The sequence below is a fragment of the Sphaerodactylus townsendi genome, linkage group LG04 (assembly GCF_021028975.2).
Source record: "Sphaerodactylus townsendi isolate TG3544 linkage group LG04, MPM_Stown_v2.3, whole genome shotgun sequence".
Lineage (NCBI taxonomy): Eukaryota > Metazoa > Chordata > Lepidosauria > Squamata > Sphaerodactylidae > Sphaerodactylus > Sphaerodactylus townsendi.
Genome location: NC_059428.1, coordinates 149085552 through 149097165, shown reverse-complemented (window position 1 = coordinate 149097165; position 11614 = coordinate 149085552). Strand labels below are relative to the sequence as shown.

Sequence of the window (11614 nt, the reverse complement as noted above, 5' to 3'; positions counted from 1 at the left end):
CCCTTTTCTGGTGGTAAGTGACCCCCTTCGGCCCCTCCCCCGAGTGTGGGACCCCCCCGTTAATGGGGGAGGGGTGCTGGCCCCCTTTGGGGGAGGCGGGGGGGGGGCGCGGATTGCGCGTCTCTCTTGGCAGCAAACAGTTGCAGCAAAAGGGTTTTTCTTTTGCTCCTGCGATGTTTTGCAAAGGGCATTTTATTTCTGCAGGGCATTTTGCACCGTCGTGGCCGCGCTAGTGCAGAGTCCTGTGTTGACTGGACATATTGCACTTGCTGGCACCTGTCTGCTTATGCAGATCTCTGCATTTCCTTCCTTCCTCCATTGGTCGGGATTTCGGTTGTCGGGATTTCGGGCAGCATTTGGGGTCCTTTTTTTTTTTTGCGTCGGTCTGGGGGATTCTGGGGCGCTTCCTTCCCTCCCTCATCTGCCCCGACAAGCTTTTTATCCTGGGGCTGACTGGTGATGTTTCGCCCGGTCTCCTCTGGTTTATTTCAGATTTCTTCGCAAAGACAGTCGTGCCCACAGGAGGGGCAGGCTGATTTCTGTGCATTTCATTTCTTTCTCTGTTTCTCTGCTCACCATTGGATTCGTGTCCTGGAGGAAGGAGGCGCTCTCCGTACACGTGCAAACCACTGACTTTGGGGACTCAACATTGCACCCTGCTGTACCCCTTGACGCCATGAACACAGCCCAGGGCACGGTGGGCAGCGACCCAGTGATCCTGGCCACCGCAGGCTACGACCACACGGTTCGGTTCTGGCAGGCCCACAGCGGGATATGCACCCGAACTGTCCAGCACCAGGACTCTGTATCCTTCCGAAAAGAGAAGCCAGGCAGGTAGGGCAGGGCGTTTGCTCCTACAATCCACGCAGTCTTGCCCGCCCTTTTTTCAGCCATTACCCAACAAATCTTTCTTAACCAGAGGAACCAGCAGGTGAATGCCCTGGAGATCACACCAGACCGTAGCATGATAGCGGCTGCAGGTAGGAATGAGGTGCCACCCTGGGAGGGGGGATAGATCCTTCCTCCTGCAGGGCTTTGCACAGGACTCCAGTGCAAGATGGGCGCTGGGGATCTGAACTGGAGAACTCTCTGCACTGTTTTTGGAACTATGGCCCTAGGATTCTTGGAGGTGGGAAAGGCCCAGACAGCAGTGGCCCAAGAAACACTCTTTCCAAGGGTAAATTTATGGCTGGAGCCCATCCGTGTTAAAACATTGAGGAGTTAGAGACCCAAGGATGCACTGTCTCCCAGAGTAGTGGACTAAACATGGCACAGTGTTACTTGGAGGTAGAGTATATAATATATAACCCCGGGTAGCCTGATATCAGATCTTGAAAGCTAAGAGGAGAGACATGAAGGAAGTCCAGGGTTTCTATATGGAGGCAGGCAATGGCAAACCACTCCCCTTCGTCCCTTGCCTTGAAAGCCCTACGAGGTTGCCACTTGACTACACTTTCTGCCACCACCACATATAATGTTTACGGTTGTCCCTTTCAGTGACAGGAGGTTGGATCAAGGGCTGGCTGACTTCTTAGCCGAACGGCCACACCTGGATTTCCGTTTGAAGTTGGCTCTTCCTCTTTCCTGCTTGTCTCCAAGTTTGAAGACCTTAAAAGCAGAGATCTATAAGTGCTCCCCTCTCCTGCCAGACACAGCAGTAACCCTTCCTGACCTTTCAGACTTGCATGATGCAATTCCTTTTGGGGGGAGTTGTTTTGGTGCCCCCCCTCCGCCCCCATTCTTGCCTCTTTCATTATTTTAGCAGGCTTTTAAAGTAATCAATTTTTTTGTTCCTTTTTGACATTTTTAAACCTCGATGCAACATAAAACAAACATCTGTGCTGGAATAACACATTCAGCAGGTGGAAAACAGCAAGAGGACTGATAGATCAATCACTTAAAAGGGCTTTAAAAGCTGGCAAATTTGTGGTACTAAAAATTCATCCAAGGAGCCGAGGGGGGTGGGTGGAAGGTGCAGACTGGAGCAAATGCAGACAGTTAGATGGAGGCTAGCCTGCCCTTCAAATTCCACAGTATTGACTGCTCTTTCTTCAGAGAATTTTTAGCCTGTCTTTGAGCACAGAGTCTCTCAACGAAGATCAGTACAAAATGCAATAATAGTATTAAACTACTGCCTCAAGATTGATAACAGTTCTGTGTTTTCTATGTAATGTCAGAAGCACCAAATATCCCCCAAAAGCAGACTTTGGGGGCCAGAAAAACTTCTGCCATCATGAATTCATTTAACATGCCACAAGACCCACTCTGGTTGTTCCAGCCCTTCTAACGCACCAAGAAACTGTCCACCTGTGTCTGTCCTGCAGGCTACCAGCACATTCGGATGTACGACTTGAACTCCAACAACCCAAACCCGGTGATCAACTACGACGGCGTGAGCAAGAACATAACGTCTGTGGGGTTCCATGAAGACGGCCGCTGGATGTACACGGGAGGCGAAGACTGCATGGCTCGCATCTGGGACCTCCGGTGCCTCGCTTTGGTTCTGGTTCAGAGTGGGGAGGGGGCTGTTCAGGAGCACATCCCTCATTACAAGAGAATTTAGAATTACGGCCTCTGAAACCCCTTTTTGGTATTTTAAGATCTGGCTGTTTAAATTCTGCTTTCTTTATACCGCAAGCTTTTGGCTCCTGGATCTCATTTTTTAAAAAACAAAACGGCATCAGAAGTATGAAGGACCACCGGCCGTGCTAGAGAAGGCAGAGGGTACATGTCAATGGTTGTGGTTCTGTAAAAAGTTATCCTAGAAATGACACAGCACCGGGTGTTTATTAGAAGGTTCCCCTTATCTTGCCCTAAATTCTGTCTTTTTATGAAGAGCCCCAAATCTTGGGCGTGACCCACTTGGACGGTCTCCTGTGGGAGGTTTCAGAATCTCATCAGGCCTGAAGAAAAGTAAAAACAGCGTCCGTTGTGGCTTGGGCGAGAGGCGTTCCCGGCAGATTGAGGGGCTTTGGAGTTCCCTGGGGGGAAAACCAGCCACACAGCATGGAGGGCTACTGTGCCGTTGCCCCTGAATCACCCCGTGTCCCTTCCGTTCCCAGATCGCGCAACCTGCAGTGCCAGCGCATCTTCCAAGTGAACGCGCCCATCAACTGCGTCTGCCTGCACCCAAATCAGGTATTCTGACCTCCTGGTCCGTTCTCGGGCATCATGCAGTTGATGGCACGGGCCCCTGATTTCTCCCGTTCCCTTTCAGGCAGAACTGATTGTGGGGGACCAGAGCGGAGCCATTCACATCTGGGACTTGAAAACAGACCACAACGAGCAGCTCATCCCGGAGCCGGAAGTCTCCGTCAACTCCGTACACATCGACCCTGACGCCAGCTACATGGCAGCCGTCAACAGCTCAGTAAGCAAGCAAGCCTGCTCGGTGACCACGTGCACAATCCTGGGAGGGTGGGCTGTTGCTTTGCCTTCTGCCGGGGGGGGGGGGGGGGGCAGTGGGACAGCCAGAGCTCGAAAGTCATGGGCAGAAGGGTGGAGAGCTCAGTAGCCTGAGTTGGTCTGTTTGCCCCCCTTTCCTTGCAGGGCAACTGTTACGTGTGGAACTTAACGGGAGGCATTGGAGCATCGGTGGTGCATTCCTAACTCATCCTAAAGACCAAAGATTCCCAAGCGACACAACCAAGTTATAGCGCCTTCCCAAAGTGCAAGTTCAGCCCAGACCTATCCATCAGTGAGTGGCCTCGGGAAATCTTTCCCTGCTTTACTCCTCACACACATCAAAGCATTTGTGTGGGTGCCACATTGTGGCCTGGGGTGGGGAGAAAGCTACACTGTCGATTCTGAGCTCTCCAGGGCTGGCGCTGCAAGGATTCTGATGCACAAGCTGTCCTCTGCCCACAACAATGGAACCTGCCTTCTTTCTTCTGCTGCAGCCTCCTGGCTACTTGCTCCGCTGACCAGACCTGCAAGATCTGGAAGACGTCCAACTTCTCCCTGATGACAGAGTTGAGCATCAAGAGCAACAACCCGGGGGAGACCTCCCGTGGCTGGATGTGGGACTGCGCCTTCTCAGGAGACTCCCAGTACATTGTCACTGGTGAGAGAGTCCAGGAAGTGGGCATGAGGGGTGCTGAACGTGGAGGGGTCAGCCCCGGGGTGCTCTGACCTGATGCTTCCTTTTCCCAGTGAGAATGCAGGCCTTAGAGGGCTCTGAAGCCGAGCCCCCTTGGGATGCCCTTTCTGCTGCCTCAAGTAGCCGAATGGGGGGTTGGGCTGGGGCTCTCCTTCAGAAGTTCTCTTCCCTTGCCCTTGTCAACTGGGTCATTGCTCTTCCCGGGTTGCAGACTAGAGGGCAAAGGAGCTAAGATCAGCCCTCAAGCGAGGGAGTGAGAGAGGCAGGGACCATGGGGACTCCTGGTCCTGCCCCCCCCCCCCAGTGCCTGCTCTTCCCAGCAGCCTGACCTCCTGACCTCTCTCTGTTTGTCTCCCCCTTCCCAGCCTCCTCTGATAATCTGGCCAGACTGTGGTGCGTGGAGACGGGGGAGATCAAGAGGGAGTACAGTGGCCACCAGAAGGCCGTCGTCTGCCTGGCTTTCAACGACAGCGTGCTGGGCTGAATAGCACCTGCTGGGACCCCCAGAACTGGGCTTATCAGCCTTGGGTGAAAACTTGGAGCCAGGATATACCTGCGGCTGCTAACAGGAAGAGGCAGCGAGCAGCGGTTGCATCTCTTCTCCCGTGAGAGGAGGGAGGCTCACCCTGACAGGGACCCCACCAGGAATTGGTGGAGACGTTTCGTTTGTTGGTTTTGTCGCCTGCCACAATTACACACCGACAAAGCAGCACTCTGTCTGAAGTGCTTGGAAGGCTGTTTTGCTCTTCACTTGAGTCGCCTGTGGGCCACGAATAATAAAAGATGCCTGAAATAAACACAGCCCTGTTGGAACAAGACCAAAATGTATGGTGCCTTTTCAGGAGTGTGTTGCCTACAAGAATGGCTGTGCCCGTTGTTAGCGCTGATCAAATCTGGGCTTTTTTCCTCCTTAAGGAAGGGGAAGGGAGCGCCCACCTATTTGAGAGTCCTGAAGAGAAGCCTTTCCCTAGAAAACCAGAGGAAGCAGAGGCAGGAAGCGCAGCCGCCAGAGGGGCAGCTGGTTCAGTTTCCTCGTTTTGTACTTTTATTTAAAATGCCACATTTGGGTAACTAACATTGTACAAAATTGTGAATGTTTTTTTCTTTTAAAAAAAGACCGTCATAACACGCGGTGCGAATGACTCTGACTTGTCTGGACCCTGGCTATACAGCATGCAGCTAGCTCTACCACAAGAGAGTTATTTACAGACTACAGCCAAGAAGCGACCCCCCCCCCCCCGCCTTCTGTAAATGAAATGGGCGCAGTGGTGAAGCTACAGAGGGACTGTTCCGAGCACCGCAGCTGCCCTTCTGGCCCAATCCAGACCCAGACTATAGGGTGGGTTTGGGTTTGGGGGGCGGGGCAGCTTCAAGCAGAGGCAGTGTGGAGGATGTGAGCCAGGCAGGACCTGGGGGTCTCTCCCACGGGACTTCAAGTACCAAAGGGGGTGGGTGGTGGCGGTCAGGACCCTCGGCCGCTCACTCTGGAAGGTAGTAGAAGCAGATGGAGACACAGATGTTGCTGGGGAAGCAGATGTCAATGCACAGGTAGATCAGCCGCTGCTTGGCTGGGCCTGCAAGGAGAAGGAGAGAGTGGCTTGAATGGATGCCTGAATTACGAGGCAGGGATGGAGAGACTCCAGGGGCAGGAGTCACTGGCCAAGACTACTCCCTGGGCTTCGTGTGCAGAGCAGAGACTCAGCCTCTTGCTGGCTTTGCCTGGCAGGGTCCATTTTCACGTGACTCTCTCCCCATCCAAGTGGCCTCAGACCCTGCCCCACTCACCGTCTTTCTTCTTGACCCAGTAGATGGGCATTTGCTTGCACAGAGAGTGGACAGCCTCGCCTGCTTCCTCGGGCCGGACCGGCCTTCCCGGCACAATCCCCAGGAACTCCCGGTAGTACCTTGTCTGGTTGTTGGGAAGCGGTAACTGATCCACCTTGAAGAAAGAAAGAAAGAAAGAAAGAAAGAAAGAAAGAAAGAAAGAAAGAAAGAAAGAAAGAAAGAAAGAAAGAAAGAAAGATTTTGTTGTGGTGACTGCTACTGCAGAGGTCACTCCTGGACAAGGTGAGATAACTGATACTATTCCAGCTTACAGATACAACTGCCCCTCAGCCCCATCGTTAAGAGTGAGCAAGAACCACACGAGTGCCTGTGTCCTCTTCCACAGAGAGACCACTTAAGGAAGCCAAGGGCTCAGGGAACACAGCTACAGCACAAATTCAAGCCACCATGCCTCCCGGAGACAGACAGCTCCATTGAGGGCTCTCCCATGCAATGCGCTCTGCATTTCACTGCCCCCCAGTTGCTTGCTCAGGATCCACACTGTCAGGCTGCAAAGGCAGTCAGGTCCTCCAGCTACAGAAACCACCCCGGCTTCCCTGGCTCTCCCTGCAGGCACACAGAGCCGGGAGACCACGTCCAGGCCCCTGGCAGGCTTTGCGTTAGCAAGGCTGTTGGGCAGATCACATTCCTGGTGTATTTTCAGTGCTGTGGGGGAGCCTCAGGAGAGTTGGCAAGGGACGGCGGCTGCCAAGTGGAATGGGGGGTGGGGGCGTAAGCCAATGCCACGCAGAGTTTTGTTCTGACATTCACAGCAAACAGGGCCCTCTGTCTTCTCGAAACCAGACCTCTGCCCTCTCCCTCCACTGGAGCTATTAACATTTTGCCTGAAAGGCCGCTAGAGATCATTCCTCAAGCTGATTTTGCCGAGGAATCCCGACAAGAGCTCCTTTGTTTGTGCACTTTACTGGAATCGCCATACACAGGTAACACAATCTCGCACAGAGTTAGCAGGGTCGCATATTTCTGCTCTGCTACTAACCAACCCTGCCGTTTAATATTCCCCCTTTTGTCTGCTGAGGGAAGAGGCGGGAGCAGTCTGGCCAACCCTCATGACCTGCCAAAAGGGACCCCCCTGATATCTCAGACAGCAACCGTTGCGACAGATACAGGCATCAGGGCTGGATGGGCGGACCAGTGATACACCTTTATGCTCTCTGAAGCATCTTCATATTCCCCCTTCGATCCCGCAGCCCTCCCCAATTCCACACCCTATTAGAAGAAAACAGTTTTACACGTGGCTGCAGGAAGTGCTTCCAAGCCACAAAACTGTGCACTCTCCCTTTGTTTGTGTCCCGCCAAATTCCTCCAATGCTCACCACAGAGTATAAAGTGTGTGGCTGTTCCCTTAAGGATCAGAGATAGACTGCCTCTGTACTGGTAAGCTCCATTTAGCCAGGAGGACTAAAAGTGCTGGGAATCACCCACCACTTTCACCCTGGCCTCTTCCAGAGCCATCTGGACTGCCTGCACCCAGCGGAAGGGACTCTCCTGACTCCCAGACAGGAATGTTGATGGCTGCTACAGTATTTTTCATCCATGTTGTTTGATCAGGCAGCTGGGGGTTCTACGGAGGCTGAGCTTACCCTGTGCTGGGACAGGTCGAAAGACACCTGCACGGTCTCCTGGTCCAGACCGTCCATCATTCTCAGGTAACAGTTGTTCTGCTCGGCAGGCTTGTAGCAGACGTAGCCCTGAGCAGAGAAGACAAGGCTGACCGAGGGCTGGATCCACCCAGAGTGCCCCTCTGGGTCCAGCACAAATCGCAGAACCCTTTTCTGTGCTTCCGATCCAAAGGGCGTCTTCCTCACCAGCCAGGCTTTGAGCTGCCCCCCCTTTCAGGAGGTCCCCATTTATTTAAACCATTTCTGTCCTGCCTCCCCACCCAAACAGGGTCTCCCAGGCGGCAGACAGTAAACATTGAAAGCATTTAAAATAAAGCGCCTATGCCAGAAAACCATGTGAACATACAGGACACACCCAAAATCAGGGAGCAGGCGGAGAACAGTTACCAGGGTTATGCCAAACAGAATGATGAAAAACTGTTACAGACACTGTTGATCCGAGAAGTCACAGGTCTTTAACACCCCCCCCCCTCGAAGCATCTACACATGAAGCTCCCCCGCCCCCACAATCTTACACCTACGTGAGAAGGCTTTTAGTCTGCAAGCCAGAAAGTAATCCAGCAACTTCTACACTCACATTCTTGCCATCAAACAGGACTGCTGTCGTGTGGTTACTTGAGGAAGTAATGTAATAAGTGACGGCGTTCCGGGACTTATCCACAAAGGCTGACTGGTTCACCTGGGACCCTGGGCGGCTGGGGAAATTAAATCGGACCACCTGAGAAAGAGGCTAACAGAAAAAGGAACAGTGATCGTTAATAGGGGGGACAGCGAGACAGCCACCTCTTGCTGCGCAACCTGAATCTTGGAGACTCGTGCGAACTAATGTACCCGAAGGGGGCAAAGCATAGTCAGAAAGAAACAGACCCTGAATCCCTGCCACCAGTCACAGGAGAGACAGACCGCAGGCACTGGTGTTATTGCCGCTGGGTTCCTGCCTCCGTGCCTGCAGAACAGGGAAGTGAAGCAAGCGCTCGTGCTCCTTACCTTGGAAGAACTTTGGGTAAAGTTGAGAACTCCTGCCACTGTGCTGCAAATCACCCCACAAATCAGAATCACGGAGAGGATGACCCAAAATATACGGGAAGGGCTTTTCGGTTCTGGTGGGAGCCTCTTCTCCTATGAAACGTGGAAAACAAGAGGTAGGTACACACCAAGGTACACACACCCCTCCCAAAGAAAAAGCAAAACTATTTTTCTAATAGTTCTTCTAACTCTTCTGACTGCACATGATTAAGGTGTGGACACGGCGTGCTTCAGCTGCCCTCAGAATTCCATGGGTCCCGCAACCTCTCTTCAAAACAAAGGGCACGATCAGTGTAAGCAAGCAAAACCATCAAGGTCTCAAGAAGGCTGAAAATATCCATTCCTCGTCGTCTTTGCACCATGCTGGGATGTAAAAGTGTCCGAGATTAAAATAATGTGGCCTAGTCCCGTACTTTTAAAATATTTAATAAGGGCCAAAGAACATGCGAAGCAAGGTTGCCCGCGTCACACGAATTCCAGGTGGGCAGAAGAACACAGGCGCTGGACCAAAGGGCCCAGGATTGGCTGTTTCTGGCAGGGCCTTCGACAACAGCACAACCTTTCAGGGGATTGTTATCTTGCCTGGCCTGGCTTAGGAAATGCTGGAAATTCTGCAGCCCTTTCCCAACACAAGAGTGGCCTTTTCTGAAGCACGTAGAAATTACCTGCATTACAAACGCACAAGCTAGCTAGTTTTTCCACAGGAGGGATCTTTTAAATCAGTGGTTCTCAACCTGTGGGTCGGGACCCCTTTGGGGGTCGAACGGCCCTTTCACAGGGGTCGCCTAAGACACTCTGCATCAGTGTCCTCCATCTGTAAAATGGATAAATGTTAGGGTTGGGGGTCGCCACAACATGAGGAGCTGTATGAAAGGGTCGCGGCATTAGGAAGGTTGAGAACCACTGCTGTAAATCTTCATCCGTGTACCGGAGCACTGAGAGGCCCTGCTCCCTCCGAGGCACAATTGTCTCCCCCCCTTCCAGTGTAAAATGTGCCACGCGGCCTCTCTGCTGATGTGCTCCAGCGGCCTCCAGTTTATCCTGCCGCCAGCACCCAACCTTTGGCACCTGGAGTGAGAAATCTAGGCGCTGGCCTGCTCATTCACTCCAGGGGAAGTTCTCCTGCGGGCGCTTCTGTGTGCTATCCCACTTGTTCCTGTGTTTTATGGGAAGGGAAACACGGTGAGAACTGGGGAGGTCAAGACTAGCCTCAAAGCTCTTGTGCCAAGGAGCAGTTGCTGGGGGGCAGGGGTGGGGGTCAGAGGACTCACCGAGGACGGGACGGGGCGAGCTGCCGCCTGCTCCTCCATTCTTCCACTCCAGGTATCGCCTCCTGCAGCTCCGTCCTCGGACAATGCAGAGGGTGTGCATGATCAGACAGTCCTTAGAATCTGGGCAGAAACCTGAGAATGTGCCCGTCAAGGCCAGGTAAACTGCCCACCCTGGCACTTCGGCTTGGAGAGGGACGCGTGGAGGTGAAACTGGAGCCTCCCTCGATGGGAGGGGAGTCGAGGGGGGGGGCCCGCAGAGAGACGGTGTCCTGGGGACGGTGCTTCTGTGCCTGTCTTCCTTGGAGAGACAGCCAAGGCATTCATGGCCAGCACAATCGGGGGCTTTGTGTCAGACCTCCTGTGCTGGCAGTCACCTTGAGTGAGCGTGGCTAGGCAGCAGGAGGCAGCACAGCCTGCACAGAGTGAGAACAGCCACTCCAACGCGCACCAGAGGCCGCGGCCCACAGATCCCTGCCATCCACACAGCCGGTCTTCCACCGAGCGAGGATCACCTGGGCCAGAAGCAGGCAAAAGGTTGTTCTCACCTCTTGGCTGTCCGGTTTTCAGTGGGGAATCCTGTTCAAACACCTGCGTGTGAGCCTGAAGGAGGGGGAGGGGGGGATGAAGGCAGGACCCTGCTGCTTTGGTAGAGGGAGTGGCCAGCCGTGAGATCCCTCTCATCACATTTAGGCAGAGTTTTATTCCAAAGGACCAGAATGGTGAAAGAAATCAAGCCCTGTGCTCTACGCAGCTGGGGAGGACGCAGGCTTAAAAGGTGTTTTAACGGGGATTTTCAGACAGTCATATTTCAATAGCTAGAAGGAACGCCACAAGAACCGGCGGGAGGCAGGGAAACCTAATTGGGAGGAACATCCACTCTAAAGGCAGTTCAGGGAGGCACTCTCATGGCGTCTCAGGTCAAGAGCATCAGAACCCCAGAACTGCCCTTGTATTCAAGAAACCCAATCCATTTTAATCTGCCATTTGAGTTTTTGCTCTTTTTAACTTTTGGGTGCTAGTGGTCTCTCCTAGAGGCAGACACCGCTAAGAAGGAATCAATTCCTCATTGTGCAACTAACGCCCAGGAATATGGCCTGCAAGAAGCAGAGCTACACGCCAGGACCCATTCAAGTAACCTGTCAGAGGCACAGCCAAGACAGGCCGGCGGACTTCTTCCCAAACACTCTGAAATGCCCGTAGGCCTTAGGAATTTCCAGACGGAGCCTGCCCCAAGATGTGGAACGAGACGAAGAGGACAGTTTGTCATCGACCTGGTTCGTGCTTTCATGAAGCACCTGCCGCCTTTCAGTCTTCAGTTATTTTGTCTGGCAAAAGATCACACGGCCTTCCCACCCCTGTTGCTTGAGACCGACTGGAGACAAAGAATAAGGCAGCAAGAAGGAATGGGGAAGGAGCACAGCAGGAATGCTTTTATGCTGGAATGCTCGTTTGCCGGCTTTCGAACAAGCCCATCTGTGCATGTCCCAACTCAAGGTCAATGCTGGGAAGATTCTTCTTTGGCGAAGACATCGCTGGAACGCCCCGCCCACCCCTGCTCTGGGCCAGAGGTCTTCTCGTTCTTCTAAACATCTAAGAGGAAATGAGAGATTCCACTTTCTGAAGATGTAATCGAACGCTGCGGTCAGAAAGCACCTTCTTTCCAAAGAGAATCCCAAGTTTGCCCCCCTCCCCCCCAGCACAGTTGCAGCGTCAGGCACAACCTTCTCCTTAAAAAACGACCCTGGTAAACC

General features: G+C 53.1%; 2 protein-coding genes across 2 annotated transcripts; one reads left to right on the top strand and one right to left on the bottom strand.

Moving 5' to 3' along the window:
- Nucleotides 1–20: 20 nt before the first annotated feature.
- On the top strand, nucleotides 21–4917 carry MLST8 (MTOR associated protein, LST8 homolog). The gene is made up of 8 exons (XM_048495603.1): nucleotides 21–805; nucleotides 929–980; nucleotides 2325–2487; nucleotides 3063–3138; nucleotides 3218–3370; nucleotides 3550–3686; nucleotides 3894–4063; nucleotides 4465–4917. The coding sequence occupies exons 1-6, from the start codon at nucleotides 677–679 to the stop codon at nucleotides 3607–3609; spliced, it is 633 nt and encodes a 210-aa protein (XP_048351560.1). The 5' UTR covers nucleotides 21–676; the 3' UTR covers nucleotides 3610–3686; nucleotides 3894–4063; nucleotides 4465–4917.
- A 209-nt stretch (nucleotides 4918–5126) lies between these two features.
- Nucleotides 5127–11579, bottom strand: BRICD5 (BRICHOS domain containing 5). Its single transcript, XM_048495602.1, has 6 exons — nucleotides 9864–11579; nucleotides 8554–8685; nucleotides 8144–8296; nucleotides 7528–7635; nucleotides 5885–6038; nucleotides 5127–5673 (listed from the first exon to the last, which is right to left on the bottom strand). The coding sequence occupies exons 1-6, from the start codon at nucleotides 9900–9902 to the stop codon at nucleotides 5579–5581; spliced, it is 681 nt and encodes a 226-aa protein (XP_048351559.1). The 5' UTR covers nucleotides 9903–11579; the 3' UTR covers nucleotides 5127–5578.
- Nucleotides 11580–11614: the final 35 nt, after the last annotated feature.

What these genes read in the sequence shown, in the direction of transcription:
- BRICD5 (XM_048495602.1), bottom strand. Translation starts at nt 9,902, where the DNA reads ATGGAGGAGCAGGCGGCAGCTCGCCCCGTCCCGTCCTCG. An exon ending in TCGACCTGTCCCAGCACAGG is followed by an intron (nt 6,039 to 7,527) that starts GTAAGCTCAGCC and finishes TCTTTCTTCAAG; the next exon opens with GTGGATCAGTTACCGCTTCC. An exon ending in CTGGGTCAAGAAGAAAGACG is followed by an intron (nt 5,674 to 5,884) that starts GTGAGTGGGGCA and finishes TTCTCCTTGCAG; the next exon opens with GCCCAGCCAAGCAGCGGCTG.
- MLST8 (XM_048495603.1), top strand. Translation starts at nt 677, where the DNA reads ATGAACACAGCCCAGGGCACGGTGGGCAGCGACCCAGTGATCCTGGCC. An exon ending in CTGTCCAGCACCAGGACTCT is followed by an intron (nt 806 to 928) that starts GTATCCTTCCGA and finishes CAGAGGAACCAG; the next exon opens with CAGGTGAATGCCCTGGAGAT. An exon ending in TGGCAGCCGTCAACAGCTCA is followed by an intron (nt 3,371 to 3,549) that starts GTAAGCAAGCAA and finishes CTTTCCTTGCAG; the next exon opens with GGCAACTGTTACGTGTGGAA.